The 26,695-nt window shown below is 45.1% G+C and overlaps 2 protein-coding genes across 8 annotated transcripts in view; one reads left to right on the top strand and one right to left on the bottom strand.

Moving 5' to 3' along the window:
• The window catches only part of aopep (aminopeptidase O (putative)), a 73,807-nt gene extending 72,157 nt beyond the window's left edge, over nt 1-1,650 (top strand). For both annotated transcript variants that reach the window (XM_056592831.1, XM_056592832.1), the window contains exon 18: nt 225-1,650. The gene's annotated coding sequence lies outside the window, so the exon portion shown is untranslated. The remainder of the gene's footprint in view (nt 1-224) is intronic.
• fancc (FA complementation group C) overlaps nt 1-26,695 on the bottom strand; it is a 27,091-nt gene continuing 396 nt past the window's right edge. The window contains exons 2-17 of one of the 6 annotated variants that reach the window (XM_056592838.1): nt 26,131-26,226; nt 25,551-25,693; nt 25,162-25,416; nt 20,394-20,481; nt 18,622-18,716; nt 13,221-13,328; nt 12,838-12,902; nt 12,104-12,268; nt 11,739-11,895; nt 9,117-9,172; nt 8,895-8,994; nt 8,048-8,123; nt 5,930-6,032; nt 4,229-4,403; nt 2,373-2,585; nt 1-2,017 (exon numbers count right to left, since the gene is read on the bottom strand). In XM_056592838.1, coding sequence (XP_056448813.1) covers nt 1,853-2,017; nt 2,373-2,585; nt 4,229-4,403; nt 5,930-6,032; nt 8,048-8,123; nt 8,895-8,994; nt 9,117-9,172; nt 11,739-11,895; nt 12,104-12,268; nt 12,838-12,902; nt 13,221-13,328; nt 18,622-18,716; nt 20,394-20,481; nt 25,162-25,344 — 1,749 coding nt within the window. In that variant the 5' untranslated portion in view covers nt 25,345-25,416; nt 25,551-25,693; nt 26,131-26,226 and the 3' untranslated portion in view covers nt 1-1,852. Of the gene's footprint in view, nt 2,018-2,372; nt 2,586-4,228; nt 4,404-5,929; nt 6,033-8,047; nt 8,124-8,894; nt 8,995-9,116; nt 9,173-11,738; nt 11,896-12,103; nt 12,269-12,837; nt 12,903-13,220; nt 13,329-18,621; nt 18,717-20,393; nt 20,482-25,161; nt 25,417-25,550; nt 25,694-26,130; nt 26,252-26,695 lie in introns of all 6 variants that reach the window. The other 5 variants (XM_056592837.1, XM_056592835.1, XM_056592834.1 and 2 more) reach the window with 5 other exon arrangements.

Below are 26,695 nucleotides of genomic sequence, written 5' to 3'. Positions count from 1 at the left end.
ACCGCATCGTCTAACATGTCACATTTCCACGTACCAACCCTACTGTTGTAGGTCGTATAACCCTGGGTTTCATGTTGTACGTTTGTTCGGATTTCTGCTTATGACCTAACGTTAATCTTCAGCACCGTATTCCCACTTTGAAATAACACCCTGTGTCGATGCAAAAAGATCAGGAAGATTTGAAATCGGGTCTCATTGGATTGTGATGCATGTCTTTGTTTCAGGTTCATGGCACCAGCTTGGTGCTCAGAGGTCATAGATGCCATGGCTCCATGAATTCTCACAGCCGTGACACCGTCGTCTCCCAACAATGGCGGTCGATGGGGAAGGCCAGCTGGTCGAGCACACAGGATAGCTGTCCGTTAATGTCCTTATGAAAGAGCTACTGTGCCAGCGTGTGTGACAGCATTGCCGTATCCTGATAATGATCAACCACCCTGCAACGTGAAGTAAAATTACCTCCATTGTTTCCTGCCCTGAACTTCTGTTCAACCCCTGTGAATGGACGGTTGTTTGCTTTGGTCTGAGATAGAAGTTATCCATGTCTGTGTGCATAAAGAATGTAAACAAGGAAAGGATTACAGAGATGAACAGATATTTCCATCTACCTCTAACTCCCTCTGGGCCGCTGTATGTGTATGTGTTCAGTCTGAGGTCACAATCCGGTTTTAAAGTTTAGACTGAAAATACTATCAGGTGAGTCATGTTTTTATACACAATAGCTGACCCATATGTGCGTCTGTCATCTTTACCTAACAAATATACCAGAGATGAGATGGCCATTGTAAATGGTATTTTTGTATTCACAATTCATGTTTTCATGATGTAAAGACATTACTGTTTGTATGCATTGTGCATTTTTTATGTCAAGTAGAACAATAAAAACATATCTGCTTCAAAGTGAAAGGGCTACCTGACTGGCATAAATATCTTATAAAATAGTTAAGGGATCTTTACCCATTGCTGTACACCACAATATCTACAATAAGCTCAACATTAACAAAGTCATTTATATATTTTGATGTTTCAGGCCATATATTCTCCTCCCAAACCAGATATCCAACTCATTTTGCATCAGTACAACCTTTTTGAGATTTAACCTTTGCCCATAAGCTGATTTACTGATGCATCAGTCTTTAATGTAACATCCCTTACTACGCATGTCAGATTGACTCAGATTAAAAACTGCACACTGAGGATGACATCTTTATCTATCTCAGATCATGTCAATCTTTTAAATGGTTCCGTTTCCATATGCAAAAAAATATAGTGCTTAGCAAAAGCACACACAAAACATAAACATTAACAGGTTTAATATATTTATGGATAAATACAACACAATGAAGACTCCAAAGACTGAATCCCGTCTAAATAAACTCATCCACTGGGACATGTAGCATCGGAGTTCAAACATCGGCAGAAAAAGTCATTCCTAAACGTAACATGTAGCGAATACGATCACTGGCAGCGTGACCTGACACAAGTCATGTTCAATTCAAAAGCACACGTACACAGGAGAAACAGAAGGTCTCCAACCCATTACTCGCTGCTTCCAGAGAGCGCCTGCCTGTCAGCGGTGGGTACGAGGCGTGCTGGGCTTCGTACCGCAAACACAACAATGGGAGTGGGTGGGCTGTGACACGTTTCACAAGCCGCTTCCCGCCAGAGTGATGTCGCGCCGCTTGGGCCGTCCTCCGCTTTCTCCCCCGTGAAAACACGCGTCCCAGCGCGGCGCTGTCTCCTTTCATTCTGCCAAACAGTCCCAAACACTGCCAGGGTGGTCCCTACGGGCGCGTGTGCCATTACAGGGTTTGTGGGGGAAAACGTGTGTGTGTGTGTGTGTGTGTGGTTCTCAGCAGGTCTCCGGGGCTGTGTGTGTGAGGGTGTCCCGGAGTGCTCTGATCCTCAGCTGACCTCGGTGGGCGTGGCCAGACCAGCGCCTCTCCCCCTGTTCTCCCAGCTCCACCGAGCTGAGGACGTACAGGGCCTCAGTGACTAGGTCACAGCGCCGCACCACCTGACACACACACACACACACACACACACACACACACACACACACACACACATACATACAGGAACACACAGGAACACACACGCACTCTGTTATCCTTGTCGGTAAAGATGAATGTGTGTGCATACATTGTGAACATAGCATCGTACTTCTATCCTGTTTTAAAATATAATCATCCCATTGATTAGGTTCTTTAGCAAAGGATTCGTCCCATCATAACCTGTTCAACCTGTCATAGTTTCTTAGTTGGTAAGAAACATTCCTTCCTCCTCCCCCCATCAATACAGAATAGTGACTTTAACACACAGAGTTATACTCAATGTTCATCACCCACTTCATGGGGGGCTCGCTTCCTCACCGTCTGCACCACCTCTGACACTCTGCCGATCGGCTCCTCAGAGACCGCCGCCACGTTCACCAGGAGGCCCAGGATAAGCTCTGGAGCCAGGGGGCAGGGCTGTGCCTGGAGTGACAGGAGCTCCACCAATGACTGCAGAGGTTGGGATGCGTCGAGAGGTGAAGGGTCCAGGAGGAGGGATCTCGTGTGGCCCCATGCCTCTCTGACACGTGCCTTTGTGTATTCATTTTAAAAAGTGACACATTTTAGATCAGGCACATCACGTTACGGCGTTAGACTTTTGCAGACACTTTAATCAAATGCGACCTACAGTGCATATTAGATGGATAACCGGGGCTAGGGCATCCTGCTCAAAGATGCCTACAGGTATTCTGAGCACATTAGGGTACAACTTTTCATCTGGAAGTCAAACAGCCAAATCCTACATGCAGAAAGCAGTTGGAAACAAAACTCTTCCCTGTGTGCCTCTCTTATATTAGATCAATAAACGGGGGAATGAAAGCAAGATGTGCGCAACCTTGAGTGAGGACGCATTAGAGCCAGGGTGAGTCTGGCTCATGGAGAGACCAGGGAGACTCACAGTGCCCCCCAGACACACTTGGCTTGGGATCGATCCCATGTTGGCTCATTAGCACTCTCTCTCTCTGGTTGCGATAGACCCTGTGTGCTATAGTACGTCTTTAACCTCGGCCCACCTTCTTATCTAGCTAACTAGGCTCGGCCTCGCTCACTTGCTGTCAACCTCTCTTGGTCTCTCTCTCCCTCTCTTGGTCTCGCTCTTCCTTTCTTGTTCTCTCTCTCTCTTGGTCTCTCTCCCTCTCTTGGTCTTGCTCTGACTCTCATGGTCTCTCTCTCTCTTGGTCTCTCTCCCTCTCTTGGTCTCTTCCTCCCTCTCTCTCTCTCCTCCCCTCTCTTGTTCTCTCCATCTCGGTCTCTCTCTATCTCCACCTCTCTTGGTCTCTCTCTCCTTCTCTTGGTCACTCTATCCCCAACTCTTTCTCTCTCTATATATTTATATATATATCCGTCCGTCCCTCTCCCTCCCTCCCTCCCCCCCCCCCCCCCCCCTCCCTCCCTCTGTCTCCATCTCCCTCCTGGTCATTTTGGGGGTCATCCATAATTAATCACCCCAGCGTGTGATCCGCCCCTAGCCGGTCTATTCTGGAGCCCTGGGCACCGCCGGCCCCGCCCTGGGCCACCGACACCGACGCCGACGCCCGGCGGGGCCATGATGTCACGTTACCATGTGACCCAGTTACCAGGACAGAGCTGGGCCGGTGGTTTGAGTGGAGCCCGCCCTGCGCTCACACACCCTCTCATAAGCGAGATTAGATTATACATTGGGACACAGAGCTAAATGCCTCCAATATATCTGTTCTTCGGTTTACGCTTCAGTCTGTTTCTGATTGTGACTCCAGAGGAATAGCATGCCGTTGCTACATTCTGTTCATTTCATTTTGGCAGTAAAAAAAAAAGAAGACTTTTAAGACCAGGGTTGTGATGGCAACTAGCTCCTGTCGTCATAGCTATTGTTATGGCTCATAATTAGAGCCTGAGCCAAGGCTTGAAAAATATATTGTTGAGATTACGAAAGTACATCAGTGTATTGTGACATGGATGACAACCCCCCCCCCCCCCCCCCCCCACACACACACACACTTTATGAACCTATTTCAAGCTGCATTATTTGATTTGTAGCCACCAGAGGGAATAAAAGAGGCCCCTAGGCGATGTTAAATCAGTTATCATATATGGCAGAGGGCTAGGATGAGTGTGTGTTCGTTTGTGTGTGTGTGTGTGTGTGTGTGTGTGTGTGCGTGCTTGCGTGCGTGCGTTTGTGTGTGTGTGTGCTTCACCAGCTGCAGAGTCCTGTGGTGCCCGCGGTTAGTGGGGTGGTGGTAGAAGGTCAGCAGCCATAGCAGCAGCTCCCGGTCCTGCGGCCCAGGGGACACCAGCAGTTGGACAGCCACCTCCACCCAGTGGGCACACTGCACCAGCAGCAGCCAGGCCTCCAACACGACTCGCTGACCCCTGCAGCACGGGAGGAGTACGGCAGCCTCTCAAAACCCATGAAGAACCTCCGACCGTATCGGTTCTAAATAGACAACAACCACGAGGCTTTGCTTTGCTTTTAACGACGCACTGAACTGAACATTTGAACTGCGGGGCCGTACCTCAACTCATATCGCTGTTGCAATATTTACAACCGTCTCTTGTTGTTTTATTACTTGCGCAGCCCCCGAGTTTTGCAGTGCACAATGTTACAAAACGAGCGAGACAGACAGGAAGGCGCGGCGAAGGAGCGTGTTGAAAGGGAGCCAAACAGCTGCAACGGCTAAGTGATGGCTTCGAGTAAGGAGAGGGATATGATCGCTCGGATTTCCTTAATGCGGACATTAAAGCTCTCCTCTCCCCCGTTTCCTCCCCCCTATCTCCCTCCCTGGGCCTTTGGCAGGTTTTATTTTGTGTGTGTGTGTGTGTGTGTGTGTGTGTGTGTGTGTGTGTGTGTGTGTGTGTGTGTGTGTGTGTGTGTGTGTGTGTGTGTGTGTCATTTCCCCTGTGTTCCTCTGAGGGTCCTCGCTCAGCGCAACACAACTCCCAGCGACCGCTCGCTGCTTTCCCACCGCTGGCTTGGAACGACCGTATTGGGGGGCGTCAGGGGAAGGGGGTGTTCCTCCGGCACCCCAGGATCGGAGCGGGCCCCCCGAGAGCTGCAGTCCAAGAGAGACTACAGGGTCATCTTCCCCCTCCTTAGCAGAGCCATTATGCTCGTTCCCCCTCCATTTAATCGGATTCTTCCACCTCTTCATTTGCCCCCTGCGCTTAAAGTGATGGTAGGAGTCAAAATTCAGTTCTGAAAAAATCCCATCCCTCCCTTTAGGCCTCTCCTAAAACATGTGACTTGCTCACTTGCTTTAGCAATAGGTCTGCCTAGCATTGTTGGACACTCTAGTCCTGTGCAATAGGTGTGCGCATGTAACCAGGTAGGTAGGAAGAGAAGAACTGCTACAGACAGGATTATTTGCAATATTGGTCAAAGCAGTTGATATATAATTATGGCTGTCAGAATGTAGAAAATATTAAACAAAAATATAAAAATATCTAAAATAAATTGCCAGCCGAGCTTTGAGTGGTTCCCTCATTCGAGTGTTCTCTCTCTCACTCTGTCTCTCCCTGTCTTCTTCTTTCTCTCTCTATGTCTCTAATGAGTACTTAGAAGGAGCCGCCACCGTGATCACCAGGCCCTGGTTGCTGCCTTGCTTGAGGAGAATGTTCAACTAATAACTATCTCAACGACATCCAGGCACCAGAATAAGCTTACAATGCATACACACAGCTGATGGCGGCCTGCAGGCTTCTCTCTCTCTCTCTCTCTCTCTCTCTCTCTCTCTCTCTCTCTCTCTCTCTCTCTCTCCTCTCTCTCTCTCTCCTCTCTCTCTCTCTCTCTCTCTCTCTCTCTCTCTCTCTCTCTCTCCTCTCTCTCTCACATTCTTCCCTCCTCTCTCTCTCTCTCTCTCTCCTCTCTCTCTCTCTCTCTCTCTCTCTCACACACACACCTGGTAGCCGTGTCTTCAGCGCTTTGCTCTTCCTCCTCGGTCAGTCTCTGTAGGGATTGGGCGATCCAAGTCAGGTGATCCTTCCAGGCCTCCGGGGGCATCTCTGGAGAAATCAGATTTACTGGAAGAGGCCCAACGAGCGACTGGAGCATCAATAAGCATTTCCTCCTGGATCGATCACGATCGGTATAAATCAAAGCCAGGGAAACGAATCATGTTGTTTGGGAAGCGGTGAAAGGCCACTGCCCCTTGCAATTGTGGATGCATTTGTTTTGTGGGAGGACAGCATATTTCACCCACAGGGTGCTATGTTTAAGGACTTAAAGGGGACTTATTATACCACCAGGTGTGAGTGTGATTAGCCTTACAAGCCGTTTCGAAAATCGGCCTCATATGACATCACTAGTGGGTGTGTCCACCTAGATCTGTGCTGGATAGATGAGCAATGTTTACTTCAGTCCACTGGTAGGCTGGTAGATAGATCTATCCAGCACAGATCTAGTTGGACACACCCACTAGTGATGTCATATTAGGCAGATTTTCGAAACGGCTTGTAAGGCTAATCACACTCACACCTGGTGGTATAATAAGTCCCCTTTAAAGCAGACCGACAGGCTCCAGCCAAGCCCATCGGCCTCACCCAGTCTCCAGCCCTGCCACAACCACACCAGCTTCCATTCACATCCAGACTTTCCTTCTGTAGGGCCGGTCTGCAAGGATGGAGACCGCAAATCAAAAATTCTGTTCTTTTGGCGGGTATGCAGTGCAGCCCCTCCATCGCACGCGCTGCAATTATTAACCCTGTCTCGGAGACACCATGGCCCTACATTTACCCCCCCCCCCCGGGTCCAAGGAAAACCTTCTTGCCTATGGGCAAATCTGAGCTTGCACTGATAAGCATCCTTGCCGTCTGCCATTTCAACATGCACATGTTCAACATGATATGTCACTGCTTAAATATACACCACCAACAATACACAATGCACTGTTACAGATACACCATAACCGGCAGCGTATGCTTGAATGAATTAATGGGGAGTGCAGTAGGTGTGATTGTTTAACATTGGGGTTAGTTACTACGGCACGTGCACGGCACGTGCACGGCACGTGCACGGCACGCACACAGCCCCGAACACTGCCACAATCAAATGGTGGAAAGATGTTACTATAAGACAGCTGAAAGAATTCAGGGTTACATATTGAAACATTTGCTTGGCTGGCGGATCATTCCACTCCGTCGAGTACAAAGACTAAATGTTCTAATTCTAAATGTATATGTTGGAGCCTTCAAACAAGTAATGAACAGGAAGTCTCTCCGCCTGGTGTTTATAGTCCTATGTGATTATATTGGCTTGGGATGGGACGTTATGTGTATATAAGCTTCGTTCTCCCTCCACTTCAGTCAAATTATGGGACGCCCCATTTCAACATCAAACACTTTTTGGAGCTGATAACTTGTATTCCCTGGAAAAAGGCATTGGCCTCGGCTTTCTTTAGGCTCTCCAGAACAGAGGGACTTTGTCAGGACGCAAGGTTGGCAGATATTGTCTAGGGATGACACACACACAGAAACACACACGGAGACACATGCACAGAGATACGCAAATACACACACAGAGTTGAAACACTACTGCATGCAATATGTAAACCAAGACACAAAAACACACACACACACACACACACACACACACACACACACACACACACACACACACACACACACACACACACACACACACACATTCATTCATATTAAAGTCGCCGCAATATGTAACATTTTAACCAGTTCGTAGCTTAAAAATAACCTGGAGATATCTGAAGCCAATGCTGATCAAGAGTTAATAATGAATAATGAATAATAAAATCGCAAATAGATTACAAATAAATGAAAATGCTGGCGAGCACGTACTGCTCTACTTCTTTACAAGAATCTTAGGATGGACCCTTCCAAATCCCCCCCACTCACGCCACCCAGCCAGCCGAGCTACGCTAGTTCGCGTCACACAGTTGCACAGCCAGTTAGAGTGGACAGAGCACTGTTTTGAGCATTTTGATTTCTGAAAGTCTCCCGCCTGCTCTCTGGGAGGGGCCCGGTCTCACACAGGGACGGCCACATACCTGTCGGCAGGAGGACCATGGGCTGCAGCAGCTGTCGGGGGACGTTAGGGAAGAACATCTTCATTGGTGTACGCTCCTGTGAGCAGACAAAGCAACATTCGCTCATGGTACATCCCTTTACCCTCTTATTCTTTATATTATTTAAACATTTCTCGAATGATTGCCTTTTATTTTTCATGATTATCCTTAATGTTTTTTTTATTATGCAAAGCATTATGAATGCTGTGTATATACATATATGTAGCTATGCATTAGCCTTTCCTTACATGTGAATGCCTTTTCTCCCCATTTTAACTCAAACTCATATCACTCATATGAACCCTGATATCAAGCTCAGTAGGAGTCACAATATGCTAATTTAACATTTTTAAACTAGCCATTGTGGAGGAGATATAATGTGTGCTGGAGTCTACAGTAGTGAGTGATAGCTTGTCTTTAGAGAAGCCTGAAATGCCATCATTAAAATGGTATCTATTGTCAACTTGAAGCATCGTCGCCATCTAGTGGCTGCTTGATCTCATGGGAAATGCCCAAGGCTAAATAACTCACTTTTCATATATAGTTTAGACTGGCTGAAATATTTTACTCTTGAATGACTCTAGCATCAATAAATCCCACAAGATGTAGATGCCTCCTGTCAGCTCAATTCTAGTCTCAAAGGCTGTAAACTAAATAAATTAATATTTTCAACAATACTTTTTTAAACAATACAAATCGATTTCCTTTTTGGTGTGGAAATCCGTGCTCTGTTTGCTTTGGACTTTGTGGTCAAGAGATGGGATGTGGAGAGGTGAGGGGGGTCTTTATGTGGTCCCTGGAAGCACAGGTGGAGAGACACGCCTAGTACCTGAGGCTGGAGCAGGGCCACTTCCCTGAGGAAACGGAAGGTGAAGGAGCGGACCAGAGACGGTATCGACGGATGCCCTCCCTCCTGCTGCAGCAGGAACCTGCATCACACGCCAATGCACACACAGACACACACCGTTACATCATTCAAGTTTGGGTATCACTGGCACACTTTTATACTGTCATTTATACTGTAATACTGAAGGCACACGCATGGACCTACCTGAAGATGTCGTTCACAATCAGGAACAAAGAACAGTGCTGGGCGCATGCTTTGGGCTGAAAGACACAGAAATAGATAGATTGGTTGCCTGTATTGCGTTTGCTATTCCCAGCTTGTTTTAGAGATACAATTTAAAAAGATCAGATTTGTTCGGTCTTTTTCGAAAAGTGTGAGCTTTTCCTTCAATGGGGAAATGGGACAGAACATAAGTCCTGGCAGCAGGGGGTAGCCATAACATTGAAAACATTATAAACAAGTCTGACCTAAAAAATGCACCAACAGCGCCCTTCTGTGTTTCTGTGCCGTATTGCAACCCCTCAGTTTAATTGGGAGCTTATGCCGGGTTTCCAAATGCTCTTGAATTTAAGAACGCATTTAAGGTGGCGAGTAAAGGGCATAAAATATAACGCAACAGCGCAGGATTATATAAAAAAGTATATATACAAAACGTTTCATATCTCCATAGGTTGGTAATGGTACGTTTTTATATGAATCAGTTGCGAATATCCGTGTATGATACACATGTGTGTGAATACATGTGCATACGCACGTGTGTGTGCGTGTATGTGTGTTAACCATCACGGTTTTCCACTAGTGAAAACAGATGGTTTCTTAAGCATCCTTCACCATACCTCACCACCAGGTCTTCAAGGAGGCTCAATTACAGCACGCAGCAAACATCCTGTTTTTGGCAGAAAGCCCCAGGAAGTGAGTGTTTATTGTTATTGGGCCGGCATCTCCGTGGATCACGGGGGGGGGGGGGGGGGAGAGGGGGCCTCGTATGAAGAATGTGGGCCTAATTTCACGTTTCCCCTTTTTTGATTGCACTTTAAACAAGTGTGGCGAAGAAGGGGGTTGAAGAAAAAATGACTGCCTATCCGGTCATTTTTTACCTCATGGTTATAAATTAATGCACACACACACACCCTTGTGTATGACATTAAATCTGGTCCAATATGTCTGTCCTTGGGTACTGAGAGGCTTACAGTTCAGTCTCCATTACACTCTGCCCTCAGGCTCAAATCTCAATGAATGAATGAATGAATGAATGAATGATTGAGAGTGTGTGTGTGTGTGTGTGTGTGTGTGTGTGTGTGTGTGTGTGTGTGTGTGTGTGTGTGTGTGTGTGTGTGTGTGTGTGTGTGTGTGTGTGTGTGTGTGTGTGTGTGTGTCTAAACTTACAAGATGTAGAGATATTTAACAGTACATTCATGGTGATGGTGGAGCGATGGAAACTGCCAGCCAGATACACACACACACACAAAAACACACACACACACACACTATCTAAATTGTTTACAAAACTCCTCTGCATGCTGTTTCGGACATACATTCCCGATTACCAACTCTCAGAAACGTAAGCCGCGAGGATCAAGCCTAATCAGAGGGGAAGTCGGCTCAAACACAGAATACGCTGTGCATGCACTTCCTACATGTGTGTGTGTGTATGTATGTATACTTTATACTGTTTCCACATCTGTCTAAACCTTGCAGTACGGCGCCTTATTTGAAAGCGTAGACGCCATTGGCTCGTACCTCTGCAGCAGGCCTCCAGCGGACCGTCACTTGGATATACCAGGATAAAAAACATGGCTGACACCGATGACAAACGTACACTCGCCAAAACGCTTCCTTCACACATCGAGCGACGGCTGATTCTCAATCTACATCTCTCACGCAAATCCACCCAGTGGAAAAACATGTGGAAAACAGTCTGGGGCTCTCTGCTATTTTTGCTGACTTTTGGCGTGCTTTCGGTACTTGTATCTCCGCTGTGTCAAATGACTGCATTCAACACATTAGTGTACTGTCTGTTTATGGAGTGTATCCCCACCACAGCTCACGCACATATTAGCTAGGTCATGTTTGTTGATCCATCTGCGGTCGGCTCTAATACTTCCCCGCTTGTCTTTCCAAAAGTACACCAAACTGTTGCTGTTGCAGCCACAGCGTGACCTATTATTTCAACCCGGCCCGAAAAATCCAATCAATAGATGATTATCAGGGACTCATTGCGTGTGTCGGGGAGAGGGGGGGGATTGGTTTATGGAGCGCAGAGCAGGAACGGTCTTGTGACAGGAGGCTCGTTGGCGAGGCGAAGACGTGTTGCCTCGCCAAACGACGTGAGATTTGGACGCGCGGCAGCCAAATGATGTGAGACTCGTGTGCCACGGAGCCAGGCGATGTGCGTCAATACAAATTATTCCAAGGGTTTCCGAGTAGTACGCAATGATGTGAAAAGGGGTGCCATGCTGTAACTAGTCAGTAAAATAGGATGAGGAATCGCCATGTAACTGCACTGGTTTCACAGTTTACAGAAAGGCTCAAAGTCAAACTGAAGGTCTATGGAGTGTGTGGGGATTTATTAAGTGGGACGCTTACATTTGAGACTGTTTATTTCAACATCTAACATTAAGGGGGAGGTATTACGTGTTCATTGTGGCAGTGCCTCACCCACTTAACTCAATTTGTGAAGGTACAAACATAAGGCTATATACACTGTATGGTAACTTCAGGCAAACTTGATCCTTAATAAGCAAATCGGGTAGTTTAAACATCTGCGATTCATAGAAATACACATACAACCCTTTTACAATACGTTGTAAGGCAAAAGCCACCTACCAACATTGACTGTTCCAGCTGTTGCTCTATGATGTGGAGTGTGGGACATGCATTGCTGAGAATACAGTCCAACAAGCCCATCACTGCCTCCTCTAGGCTCGGCAGGCTGTGGCACCACAAGGACATAACCGCCTCATTTTCCAAAGATAAACCATTTCTGGGAAGAAAAAATACAAACAGAAAAGGAATGCTTGTGTGAAGCTGTATAAGCATTTAATAACATATCACTAACAGTTAATTAACAGTTTACTAATGGTCTAGTAACCAGTAATTAGCATTAGTTAACGCAGTGATTAACGTAATCAAATAAGCCACATAATTATACAGCAGTAGCATTGTGGGTTATCACATTAATGTTGTTGTACCTTAAATATGCACTGCTCACAGCATCCAGGAAGTCTTGGCTCAGAGTAGCCCTGACACAGGTCGCTGCTCTCTGTAGCATTGCACCAATGAGAGGAGCGGCCTCGGGGCATGTGACCAGGGGAATGCAGGTCTCTGACACAGCCAGAAGGGTGTCACATGAACACCTGCAGTGGTTTCATTCAGAACATCCAGGTTAAATGTTGTATTTGACACAAGTTTATAGGGCGTAACATGGCGATGCCACAATGCAATGATCGCCTCCATTTTGGAGGCATAGGAGCATAGGAATGATAGTTATTGTGTTGGCGACAACGCCTTTTTGGTAATTGTTCGGTCCTTAACCATGAAATAATTTGTTATTATGGGAAGACATTGTTGTGTTTGAAACTGCCAAAGCCTTTCTCATGCTTTTTTCTCATGGCTAAACCAAGTTTAAGCCATAAAAGAATTGCATGATGCATTTTATGTACATCCCCTAATAACATAGCCCCCGTCACGCACCTTTCAGAGTGCTTTGCTTTGCATTGACATGAATCGAAACAACATCCAAAAACAAAGGACAATAATTTAAAAGAGAAAGGTAAAATACAAACTTTAAGACGGTGACACATAATCAGTGCATAAAGACGGTCACACATAATCAGTGCAAACATCAATCTGCAGTATCTATTCTATCTATGATTTTTCATCATTTAACATTTTGCAGACACATCACACATTGCGTGCTCTTCACCTGTGACTTGGCCCGCTGAGGGAGCTGCAGCTCCTCCCCACCTCCTCAGACAGATGCGACACCAGCTGATGGCGATAGCACAGAGGTACAGACACGTTTACATTCAGCACACAACAGGAACCTTCAGAGTGTTTATCAATCCTGGGGGACATTGTTAAAAGAAAATAGAATAAATGCAATACAACACAAAGTACGGTATGCCAATAAAAATGTGCCTATCCCAAAAATACATATAAATAAATAAATGCAAAAATCAAAATTTGACTGAAAAACACATTTATATTCAATATGTACAGAGAAAACGGAGAGCTAACAAGGTAAACAGTATGCATAACTTTAAAGTCCTCAAGGAACACACACACGGTAAGTATGGGAGACCATACCTCTGTGAGGACTCTGAGGTGATAGCGTCTCGGGGGGACATTTGCGTGCTTCACTAGTATCTGGGTCACAGTGTCCTCGTCTTCTGTAGCCAGTTGACAAAGAACGCTCTAGAACGAGGATCGGGGGGGAGGAGGGGGGATACAATGTTTGTTTAGTCTACGATTTTCTCCCAATGTGTCACGAAAACAGCAGGCGTGACTTTGATACACCCACTCCCACGCAATGGCCGACTTCAAAGCTAATTAGTTACTGGAAATATAGGAGGCCTCTGCTATTGGTATCACATTGTGTAAACCACATGAGTCTTTAGAGCAGCGAGAGCTCTGAAGACCGGGGTGTATGGAGAACATGTGAGCGACTGCTGCTGCTATGTGATAGAGGTTGAGCGATGCAGTGATTTTAACAAGCAGAGCCTTCACGAGGGGGCCTCCTCATCTTAATCTAATTAGCTATTCAATTAAGTGGATTCTTTTCTGGGAACCGTTAATCAGGGTGAAGGAACTCATGGAGGGAACAATTGGGAGGGAGGTAATAACTCATAGTTGGAGCCTTAGCTTATGGTTCACAAATCCTGCGTCAAATTGTCAAGGAGGAATAATTGGTGATCCTCTACTGCAAGCGTTTTAATAAAGATAACAAAGAATAATGTAAGGTACTATTTTCAGGACAATGACTTTACCTGGAGGATAAACTATTAAAAGTAAGAATTCTAATAAATCCCTGGACCAACAAGGAGAAAAAGAGGGGTTGGAGAATACATGAATATGTGGAGCATTGGCTTTAGCTCTGCAGGGCTGGCGGGTGGAGGAGGAGGAAGGCGGAGGAGGTGGGGGTGGTGGTAGTGTGGTTTCTGTAGCCAAGCTCTACAGCACGCAAGGATTGCTTACCCTCCAGATAGTCTCTGACAACCAGCGCAATCACTACCATCTGAGCTCCCTCTGAAAACCCTGCACATCCAAGTACATGCACAACCACTCAAACACATCCCACCCTGGCCATGGAGTCGTGGAAGAGAGAGAGAGAGAGAGAGAGAGAGAGAGAGAGAGAGAGAGAGAGAGAGAGAGAGAGAGAGGAGAGAGAGGAGAGAGAGAGAGAGAGAGAGAGAGAGAGAGAGAGAGAGAGAGAGAGAAGAGGTAGAGTACAGATTGATTAGACAGTAGAATAAATGAAGACAGAGAGATGAAAGAGAGAGACACACAGCATAGAGAGAGAGAGAGACAGGGTGTAAGAGAGAGAGAGAACAGAGAGAGTAGAGAAACAGATCTGAGTGAGAGAGCCTCCTTACAAAAATAACCTTGTCTATCAAATGAAATTACGACCATTTGCAAAGATTACAAAAGCAAGGGCATGGCAAAACCAGAAGTTGAATGGACAGATGGGGGCACAAATTTCAGTTCACCAGTCTCTCTAATCCATGCTGTTTTTTAGTGTGGGCAAGACCGGGGTGGGGGTGGCATCGGACACTCTGCAGGCATCAGAGCGATCCCGCTATAAATGTAAAATAGAAACAGAAGAGGGTAAAAAAGATGCGCTAATCAAGGGATTGCGCTTGGCCTTGCTGGGTGCCTCGTCCTGCTGTTAACAATTACAAAGCCACGGCGAAATTCTCCCAAAACCAATGAAAGAACTCTCGTGAAGCCTCAACGTTTTAGCTGAGAGCAGCAGAGGGGGGGGGGGGAACAAAAACAAGAAGATGGTGAGGGAATGGAGCCTGTTAAAAAGGAGAGTGAGACCCGATAATGGAGGTCTGAGGGATGAGGAATGTTACGCGAAAAATCATGGATTTTGTCTTTATGCCGACTCGGGTCGTTCCATCAATGCTCTTTCCTTTGAGCATTAAAAAAGAAGAAGCAAACCACTATTTTTCCTTGAACTAAATGGCCTTCACAACAGTACATCACAGTCGATCCTCTTTCTCCTCCCTTAAAACAAGCTGTAAATCACGAGAAGAGGGGAGAGGTCTAAGACAGATTTATGACACTGGTCACCGGGCCACACAGAAGTAGAGAAGGCTGGCGTGCCGTTCCCCTCCGCGAACTGCAAACCCCAGAATACCATCGGAGGGTCGGAGTCAAAACAAGAGGCGTCACAAGGCACTGTTCCAAGAGACTGCCTGGCCTACAGCAGTTGGCTCTGTTAGATGCACAGAAAACACACACATCAAACTCATCGAAAGATAAAGCAGGACACACACACACACACACACACACACACACACACACACACACACACACACACACACACACACACACACACACACACACACACACACACACACACACACACACACACACACACTCAAACCCCCTCTAATAGCGCAGTCCTCCTCACACAGCTTTTATGTTCACCGCGACCACGCCGTGACCTCGCTGGCACCGTGGTGGTCCCGGGCTTCTCGTGTAAGATCCGAGGGAACACGACGATTAGAGCTCAGAACATGAGAAGCACATCACACTAAACTATGGCTGCTTTTGACAGCACCCTTTGAAAACACAGCGAAGGGAGTCCGATGGTGCGAAAGATGAAGAACAGACACCAGAGACGGGACAGTCTGAACCAAAAACTAACCTCCAAAAGCTACAGGGGAATGAGAAACGACATGTAAAGAGGGGAAAGGCGCATTCAGGGGAATGGAAACCTGGCAAATGATGTGTATCTACATGTCTATCCATCTATATGGAGAGGGAACGGGATAAAGAAAGAGAACAGACAGGGAGTAAAAATGCATCACAGTTCTTTGTTCCAATGTTCCAAAACCATCAGACAGTGGTAGGTGGTCCTCACAACAGTGTTTCTCCTCCGGTCCCTGCAAACTTGAAACATATTCTGTGTGGCTCGAACATATTGTGTATTCGAGGGATTGCTTCGAGAGCATTTACAATATGCTCCACCACGGATGGCAAGTGCCAACGGTTCCCTGTTTCCAGGCTATGCAAGGGGGTTTAGGACGCCACTTAGCTCCAGACTGTCAACTCATTACTCAGGCAGCGAGACAACAATGCCCAGGGAACCAGATCAGACGGAGCTAATCGCAAACAGGCCGCATTCTGCATTCCAAGACGAGGGGGCGCAACAGTGCGAGCGCAACAACAACAACATAGAGGGAGAGCAAGAGCGAAATCGCCCCAACAAAAAACATCTATCCGTCTCCTCCAAGCTCTCAGACTAGGGTTGGGTGAACTTTTGCTTTTATTTTCAACCCCTGTGTTATCTGAATACAGGGCAGCCCCACATTGAGAGGATTTGAAGAGCCGGGGGAAAGGGAGAAGGCGCTGTGGTTGAGCACCACCTTCTGAGAGTACATTCAGACTTTACATGTGTATGGGCTGATTACATCCTAAATCCCAACAGGGAGGCTGACCAACTTCATAACGCAGCCAAACCCATCGGACGTATTCAAAGTTGATTATACATCACAGGGACTGGAATGCATAATCTGTGGCCCAGAAACATGCTCATATATTGTTAGTTAGCAGATTAAATATCACATATTGTTACACACGCTAAGCTGTATTTATTGGATTTGGTTTGTTTTGTCACAATTTGGCCTGAAGCTAGAACAAATCTAATGACCATATGCAAACTGGTCCATTAACCAAACAGATTAAATGCACAAAGACACCAACATAAATGCTGTGTGTGTGTGCGTGCGTGCATGTGCATGTATATACATATACATATACAATATACGCACACACATGACCCACACAGACAGGCCCATACTGTGCAATTTGTTCACCCTGCATTTCCATATAAAAGAGCTCAGATTGACTTTAAACAGCACTGTTTTAATTATAAAACATTCATTGGATGGAAGATAATCTAAAGAATGCAAACAACTAATCTTGCAGAATTAGTTCCCTGTTGTTTATCATGAGCCATCTGATCAAACGCTGGAAATGGCTGATATCTTCTTTCCCTGTTCTCTGCATTCCTTTTGTTCATACAAAATAAAGAAACTCAAAGTATGATTAAACTGCCAATTTTGTGGCCCTGGAACCACCAAACAATTAAAATTGCTTTGTTATGTGTAAGTGTAGGAAAAAAGCCAGACTTATCTCAAGAAGCACAGTTCACCCTTTTAATCATCTACTCCTTTCATAGGAGGAAGAAGGGTACTTCGCAGTCCTATTCTAAATGAATTAAGGCAGAAAGGCCTAGCAGCCAAGAGGGAGTGAATAAGGTTTACTTCTTGCCTGATACAACTACTACTTACGACAGCAGACACCTAGAAAGTACGACTGACAACATGACTAAACAGGACGCAAAACGCCTCGCCTACGCATACGTCATTCATCAGATGTTTTATAGAAAGCAAATTTCAATTGTAATCTTATGGACAGGAACTTGCCGGGTTATGAGTTTGAATTATGAAGTATTAATGAGCAGATGGGGGCTACGCATCTTGTTTCCAGATATTGTGGAGATCAGGCTCAACCCCAGCACCTTCTGGCTGGTATTCAAACACGCAACCAGTGGGATGCCTGCTCCCTGATTGAATCAGAGCTCAAGAAGCTCTCAGAAACGGATGGGACTATTTAGCCACAAAACAATAACACAAGAAATAGTTTAATAAAAGGGGATATAGGTTAAAGTAGAATGAAGCCTAATAAACTGTGTTTCTTGGAACTGAAGCCAAGTATTGTCAGGCTACAACGTGGAGCTATGCTAATAAAATTAAAAGGATGACATCTTAATACTTTGGGCCATAACAGTATTCCTGAATTTCCATTTGGGATTAATAAACAACTATTTAATCTTATTAGGCGTAAATCCCATACATATTTTTTCCAATTATTTGGCCTTTACAGGATTCTCAAGCAACCTGCTACAGATTATGTAATGCTGCGTGCAGAACAATGTTATTGTAACCAGTTCAACACCGAAGATCGCCAGAAAGTCAAACTTCCCTGATTTATCGATGAATGAATGTATTAGAGTAGAAATCGAGAGACAGCAAGGCTGCCGTTGATGAAGACTGATGCATTTGTGTGTCTGGTTCTGTTCAAGCCCAGGCTAGTGTTGGTTGATTGTGTGGAAAGTTCTTTCTCATGCTATGGTCGGATCGGTCCGGGTTTGGGTGGAACATCTTCACGCTATGGTTGGGTTCAAAGTAACAGGCCCGATTAATATCCTATAAGTTCAAATATATAGCCAATGACTCTTAAGAGAAGGTTTTTTCTTTAAGCCGATCCATCTTAACCAAAAGTATTTCCCCTGAAAGCAAAATAAATGGAATAATGCAAATATAATTATTCTTTCAGACAAAGAAAAGTCAACCAAGTTTGTCCAAATGGCCTTAAACAGATGTTTAAGGCCTAATTGTTGTATATTGGCCTAATGCACCAAGACATTATGTGTGCTAAGACATTCGAGTGTATGAAAAGGTATAACGCTTACCCGTATCCACTGGTTGGCCTTTCTCTCCACAGGACTCCCTGGTTCATCGGAGTATAGACTCCACATACTCTGGAGCAGCAGCCTACGGCATACAGCTGGACACAGAAGAAAAAACCACACAAGGACGAGGGGATAAAGCATCACATCCAGGTTTCAGCAGTCGGCAAGAGCAGGATGTAAACATGAAGATACCAGAAGACTACTTTGATGCCGATGCCCCATAAGGTTAGCTTTGGAAACAGACAAATCTGTGAGCTCATGGTTCCTTTGCTCTGGCATATGCGCCGAGCCCCCCTCCCGTTCAGGAAGATTTCCGGAAGGCCTGGCCCTTTATGATCACAACGGTTTATGTTATATGGGGAGAGTTCTAGACAATGACTGTACAGAACCTAATGGGAGCCTTAAAGTCGAGGAATTTTCATAAACAACCAAGATGGCGTCCGCTGATGTGTCCAGTTTAGTTTCTCTGATTGGTGGGAGGTTTATCAATCGAATACACCTGCATCCAGAGGCCTTTTGGTCATTGTCTGTGGATAACACCCCTTATCGAAAGTGAATTGAGAGGTTCCAGACTAATACGTATTTGCAAATAAGTCTGGCGAACCCAGGCTACCTTAATGTAGTACAGGTCATTGATCGTCTGTAACCCTAGAAGCCCAACTACACCAGAGAGGCCATTCCAAATCACGACCAAATCCAATCCAAAACTCTCATTGCTATCGTCTCGTGTCTTGACTCATTAACTCCTTCAGGATGAAAGGAAGCAGGCTATATCTACTTATATCTACAAAAAAAAAAGGTAACTTGTCTTTTTCTGTACAAATTCACATTGTACATTTAGTTCCCTCATACCAAAAAGTAGTTTGTTTCGGAACCCTTCCAGTGTTTATGCAGCAACTTATTTCAACCTCAATGACTCATATTTAATTTTTTACAGTATTTCTGCGACTGGGTGGGGATTGAGTGCTTATTCTAAAGCCTTGTGTACATCTCTGTTTCCTTGGTGCTCAACCCAAAACATTTTTTTTTCCCCTGCCTATGATCTGACACTTAATATGAGGCATTGACTTCATACTTCTATCCAACAGTGGGGGAGGAGGAGCCTACTTGTAAACATCCTTGAGCAAGATGCCCCCATCTCCTCTATCTGTATCTGCCTTGCACTGCAGGTTTATTTGAAAGCTAAACTGGCAGACTCACACCTTGGATGGGAGATCAGACGGTACTGGGAGAGACGTTGGAGGGCCAGAAGGGGGAGCTCATCTCTTTGGCCTATGTAATATCTAGAGTGCTTCAGGACGGAGACAGGGACTCTGTCCTCTTGAAGAGCAGTCTTTAGGATGAGACGTTAAACCGAGGTCCTGACTCCCTGTGGTCCCTAAAGATCCCATTGCACTCAGAAAGTTGGGGCGCAAACCCTGCAGCCCTGGCCAAAGTCCCAACCTGGCTCTTGTACTAACATGGCCACCTCATCATCTCTCATTGGATTGCATCACCCCTACCTCTCCACTGTGACTGCCAGTGAGTGGTGAGTGCTCAGGCGTACTGGCTGCCGTGCATCACCCAAGGGGGGGCTACATACTGGTAGTGGATGAGGTGTGATACTCCCCACACACACACTCGTTATGTAAAGGGCTTTAAAAAAAAACGTACATATTGCAACTACTTATTATTATTATTATATTATTATAAGTCTCTTCCACGACCTAATAGTAACAGCAATAGTCCCAGTGATGAGAGAGAATACAAATGTCCAGGGAGGGGGAGCTCACCGTCAGCAGTGACATGGGGCATCCAGCATAAGCGACCAAGCAACTGGCCAAGGAAGGGTAGCTTCAGCATGGCCTCCGTGGTGGAGCTCTGAAACACAAGACATGAGACAGTAACAGTAATGCATGTGAACGTCAGGAAGACAAATTCAAGCCATGGCAGGTGACAATACAACACAATATGAAACTCTCTGGCCTGACTGTGTGAATGTTTGTATATGGGGTGTAATTGGGAACCTTACAGATAGCGGTGAGAGAAGAGAGCAGAGTACAGATTGACAGTAGAAGAAAGACTTAAAGTCAATATTATGTGTCCAAATGGCCTGTATGTCAATTATGGCATCCATGGCACTCCTGCCCATCCCTGAAGGAGGGATCCCCTACTATGCGATCCTTCTCAAGATTTCTTCCTTGCTGATTAAGGGAGTTTTTTCTTGCCCTTGTGGGGCCTTGGGTCAAGGGTGGTGTCATACACATTCGGCCTCTTAAGCCCTTAGAGACTGTCATGTCAATTAAGGGCTATACAAATACAATTTAATTCAATTGAATTGTCCTTGTTGAGTCTGCTGTTGATCTCCTTACAGGCCTAGAAAAGTATCCAACAAGGTCCAGCCCGTATCCCAACCATTTCCTAGTCGTAACAGTTCATCACCTGTTTCAGTCAGTGTTCCGCAACACTCAACATCATTACAGGACATTGTCCATTATATGACTACATTAACCATGTTCATAAAACAACCAGATGTGCATCATGGGATTTTTATCTTACCTTATTTTATGGCAGAGTTCCCACCCTGCTGACCCTGGTGTCTCTGTGTGTGTGTGTGTGTGTGTGTGTGTGTGTGTGTGTGTGTGTGTGTGTGTGTGTGTGGGTGTGTGTGTGTGTGTGTGTGTGTGTGTGTGTGTGTGTGTGTGTGTTCTTGTGCATGCAAGTGTGTGTGCCTGTGCATGTGTGTGTGTGTGTGTGTGTGTGAGAGAATGCATGCATGCGCGAGCATTGTCATACATATGGACATGAGGTACCGTACCGGACACATGTTTATCTATGAAAGTATAGATTATTCAGCCCCATAACGAAAGCACAATGAACCAATTAAAAGAAAGTGACAGCACAGCTTCGAGGCAGAGTGCGGGTAAACAAACATTTTTTAACACAGTGAAGCAAAAGCCCAGGGCCAACCAAAATCTGACATATGCCAGTTTTAATTGAAGCAGTGTGGCGTTGCAGTAACAAAGGGGGCTCTGGCTGTTTCACTGCCGTAGACACAGACAGTGGGGGCTGCGGTGTGGGAAAATGGCAGGATATGATAGGTTGGCGATGAGAAAACCCTTAAGTGATATAATGACCCCTTTAGCCAGAACCATCTGGGTTTTAGAGTATGGCGATTACATAAAAAGTGTGGGGTCTTACGGGAAGTCTAGTTACTGTCCTGTGGGTTCGGGTAGTGTGAGAGGAAACGGATTCGCAACAGGATTTGGGTTGGTTTTGTTTATCGCTTTTTACAGAAAGAGAAAGAGTGGAGTGGGTCAATGTGTCAGAAAGAACCACAAATGACTGAAATCGAGGAGAGAAGGGCAAACAAAAAATCTAATATGAAAAGAGAAAAGGATTCCACCTTACACTTGGAAAGCAGTAGGCCATGATGTGATAAAGACCAACCAGGGTTTGTTTAAAATAAGAAAGAATAATCGTCCCACTAGCAGTTAACAGCTTTGGGCTTCAACAAGTTAGCCAGATTGAGTTGAGGTACCGTAAATGGATGAGGTCACCAATAATGGGAAGTGGGATTGTAATAAGTCCTCATCCGTTTCAATGGATGCCACATCCATGCATCACTGCAGTATGCTGTTGACCCCTTGCCCAAGTACTCAACACTGTCTGCAACCCTATCCTACCAGGGAACTCCCAGCACACAAGCAATGTGTGTGTGTGTGTGTGTGTGTGTGTGTGTGTGTGTGTGTGTGTGTGTGTGTGTGTGTGTGTGTGTGTGTGTGTGTGTGTGTGTGTGTGTGTGTGTTTTTATGGATGATGCAGTGAGGGAGGAATTTGTATTTATTGTATTACTTCACTTTTGGTTGCACATGACTGTTTATTGTTACGGTAAATGTGGTATAAGATCACCAAGAATGTGCAATTCTAAAAAAGAAGAAATAGATTATTGTTGACAATCAGTGCAAAGTCTCTATCAAAGACATGTCTGGAAACTAACATTGAGCTTTAAGAATAATGGAGAATGGATGGAGTTTTGATTCAAAACAGATGGCCAGAAATGAAGCTGCTCAATGTATGGTGGCCACAGGACATGATCATCCGAAGACAGAATGAAATAGAGAGATTTTACTGACACTGGCTTATGTCTAATATCACTCTGGTATCAGTCTGCTAGCTCACCACCAGGGTGGCTCTAAATCCGCCTGCCGACATGATTGATGGTAAACATTACTGATGTCATTTTACCTGTATGAGTATGGGAAATGTAGGGACATCACATAAACCAGTAGCGGTATGACTTCTAAAGCTTTTAAGCAGCGAATGTTGCTGCTTAAAAATTGGGTTTGACTTATTTTGACAAATTACTAAAACAAATAACCGATTATTGAAATGATAAGGAATTTCGCAGCCATGGTTACTTTGAATGGGAGAGATAAAAAGTCCTTCCCATAAAGACCCCTATCCAAGAAGCGAATCTCTGTGGCTGAAAGGTAAATATTGCTATTTTTCTACCAATGAGACACTCTGCAGCAATGCCAAGTATTAACTAACACTCAAAGCATTCAAAACGTAGTCTTTAATGACAGTGTCTTTTTAAAGTCCCAGTATCTCCCGAATCAAACAAACAAAATTCAACAAAGCCTGTGTCCATTCATATTGAACTACAGAAGGATCTCCAAAGGAACGCACGCTTAGCTGATGGGAATGAGGGTCTGAGCAGACACATGCACTCGGCCAGGGGTCAGAAGGGGCAGAGCTTTGACGGGAAACCAATTCTCATTCAAAATAGTCCACATCACACCTCCATCTTTGGCTACAGTACAGACATCATACATAATTAAACAATGCAAAGCTCTTCTCAGGGGGGGGTTTGCTAGGTACAGTCAGATTGTGTTTTTTATGAGGGGATCGCCGGTAAAAGAGATTTGCATCAAATTAAGGAATGTTACTTTCTACCCCCCCAACCTTGTTCACTCCTTGCTGCCCAATTTTTCTCCTCATTCATCCATGACACCCATATTGACACCTTAAGATCGTTCACACCTGGACTGATGAAATGCTTAAAAAGATTTACAAGAATCCATAAGGCACATGGATCCTTCAAGGCTTGAAGGAATTCATATGCCGAGCGGTGTCACCAGTATACAACTTTCAAGATTAAGCAAACCTGACCAATAGATTGATATTTAATCCAAGAGACACAAGGAAGAGATCTGAATTAATATTTGATAACCTTTCCTGATAATATTGATCGTTGGAATGAGTCTACACATGTTTTTGTATTTTTTTGTAGTTTTTATAATCAAAAAACATGCCTGTCTTGGAGCAAACAAGCTGAAAGAGTAGACTATAAAGAGGAATTAAACAGACTCGACAAAAAACTCGACAAATTTCCCACACACCGTCATCAACGGCTGCAATCGTCAATACTCTAACCTGACCCCTAACAAGAGGGCCAAAAACTATCCAACCAACTGGACTACAACTTTAGTAAACAAAGCAGACTGCAATCAAACACTCGGATTAACACTGCAGAACTAACAGAAATAATTATTAAAAAGGAAAAAAGATAAGTAAACCATCTTAATCAGAGAATAACCAGAAGCTACGAGAGAGAGCTGCATTGAGAGCCAGAGAGAGAGAGATAGATAGAGCCAGAGAGCTGCATGATCTATCGAACACTGGAGCCTCACAGTCCTTCTCTCTCCCTCTCCCACTTCTTTAGGTACACTGCCTCCCTGCTGCTGTTGGATTCAAATTTGTTGGACTTGATGCGGGGATACATCAGGTTAGCGCTGGAAGTCCCCTTGCGGCTATTACCTAGCTAACTCAACATCGCAGCGCTGCCAACCAAACACACATGGCCTCTTGGCCAGCACAGAGTGGCCTCTGTTACCCCAGGCCGAGCAACGCTGGACGGGCGCTAAATGTCCCGGACGAGAGGGAGGGAGGGAGGGAGGGAGGGGGAGAGAGAGTGAGAGAGAGAATGCGTTTATTATGTGGCAGTATGTTTATGTGTATTTGAGTGTGTGTCTGTATGTATGTGTCTAAACGTGTGAGTCTGTATGTATGTGTGTCTAAACGTGTTTGCGTGTGTTTCTAAACGTGTGTGTGTGTGTGTCTGTATGCACGGTTGTCTGAATGTATGTGTGTGTGTGTGTGTGTGTGTGTGTGTGTGTGTGTGTGTGTGTGTGTTGTGTGTGTGTGGGTGTGTGTGTGTGTGTGTGTGTGTGTGTGTGTGTGAGACTTGGTGAGCAGATGTGTATTTGTGACCTGCCCAGTGGTGTTTATTACAGTTTAATACATCGTTAATCCGATGACTCTTCGGTAGATCTGCTTTTTAATTAAGGCAATAATGCATCACATTCAATAGGTTTCTGACACACACATCACACACACACACACTAAAAGAGACTTTCAACTATACAATTTACAAGTAAAGATGTCAATGGAATATGAACATGAAAAATTTGATATTTTGTAATGTCAGCTTGCAAGTAAGGAAGTGGCCAGCAGAAGCTTCCAAGCCTTTCCTTCATAAAAACCCATCTCCCTCACCATGTTATGAATGTGTGTGAGCAGCCATTGGAGGAAGTCCCGGAGCCGGCCCAGATGAAGGCAGATGTCCCTCTGTACCTCTGGACCCCCCGCCATTCCTTCCACTGCTTTCTCCATCCAGAACTGGACCTGCTGGGCGTCCACCAGGGGCACCACCAGGGGTTCTGGGCCCGGCTGTGACATGAGGTCTCCTCTGTATTGACTTCAGCAGCCCAACCACGGCCAGATCACCTCTCTTCAAGAGCCAAGACAATCCTAGGAGAGAGAGAAACCGCTTGAGGATTGAACTGAAAAGATTCAAAATCAAAGTTATAATTCTTACTATGACAATTCTTAATTTATTCAAGACTTTTTTAAATGTTCAATTGAATAACCAGATTAAGGTATACCGATCATTGGCCTTTGCAATTTATCTCTTAACTCTTCGTTCAGGTTTCTAAGCAGGTCACAGTTCACAATACAGCCCAGAGCTGCATGTTTGACCCTGTGAAGCAACAGGATGTGTTCCAACGCCATTTTCTTTCTATTGTTTCTAGGAAAAAATAAGGAGCAGAAAGCAATAAGTGTAGATCAAAGCTAAGTAGGCTAAGCCTTCTCTGATAAGCCTTCGCTAAAACAACCGCATAATCACACTTCTAAGATGGGGAAAGAATCAAGATTTCTTAACAACTTTCCAATCTGGCCCTATGGAGAACTAAGGTGCATTCTTCACCTTTGATGAAGACGAGGGAAAATGTGTGTTACAACGCTCTGTATGTCTATAAAGTGTATGTGTGTATGTATACTGTTTACTTTGTGCGTGTGTGCGCAGGCATGTGTGTGTGTGTGTGTGTGTGTGTGTGTGTGTGTGTGTGTGTGTGTGTGTGTGTGTGTGTGTGTGTGTGTGTGTGTGTGTTTTCAGCTATAATGACAGGACTGTGTGGGACACCACAGGGTGGTATTTTTTACGATCACATCGTTATACGCAACTCGTTTAATGTCTTGCCATCATCTCTGCTGGAAAGCCCCGATGGCTCACGGTTCACACCAATGTGATAGTCTTGAATAAAGGGGAGGGGAAAGTGCCTAATTAGGAGCAAACAAGGAAGACCTGCAAGGTGAATTTGCATCATCAGAAATAAACTCTCTCACACAACCACACACGCACACACACACACACACACACACACACACACACACACACACACACACACACACACACACACACACACACACACAGTGCCCTTACAAAAATAGAAAAAACATTTCATACCCACACACACACATAAGCTCGAAAATTGCCAAATACATTTTTGAGTAGGAAAAAAAGACGAGAAATTACTGGTCAAATATTATCTTACAATTTTTAAAACTGAGCATGTGGACTTTGGCGTAAGGGGCCGTTTGCCATTTCAATTAAGTTCATGTTGACATTATTTCTGAATAATAGTCCAACTCATTTTCTTTACAAATTGACTGCAGGTCTCTGACGTTATGAGGCAGTTGTGATCTGCTCGGATGGTGCAATACATAAACAAAAACACATGGTGTCAGT

The sequence above is a fragment of the Gadus chalcogrammus genome, chromosome 6 (genome assembly GCF_026213295.1).
Source record: "Gadus chalcogrammus isolate NIFS_2021 chromosome 6, NIFS_Gcha_1.0, whole genome shotgun sequence".
In the NCBI taxonomy this organism is placed as follows: Eukaryota; Metazoa; Chordata; class Actinopteri; order Gadiformes; family Gadidae; genus Gadus; species Gadus chalcogrammus.
This window is presented reverse-complemented; position numbering and strand designations above follow the sequence as displayed.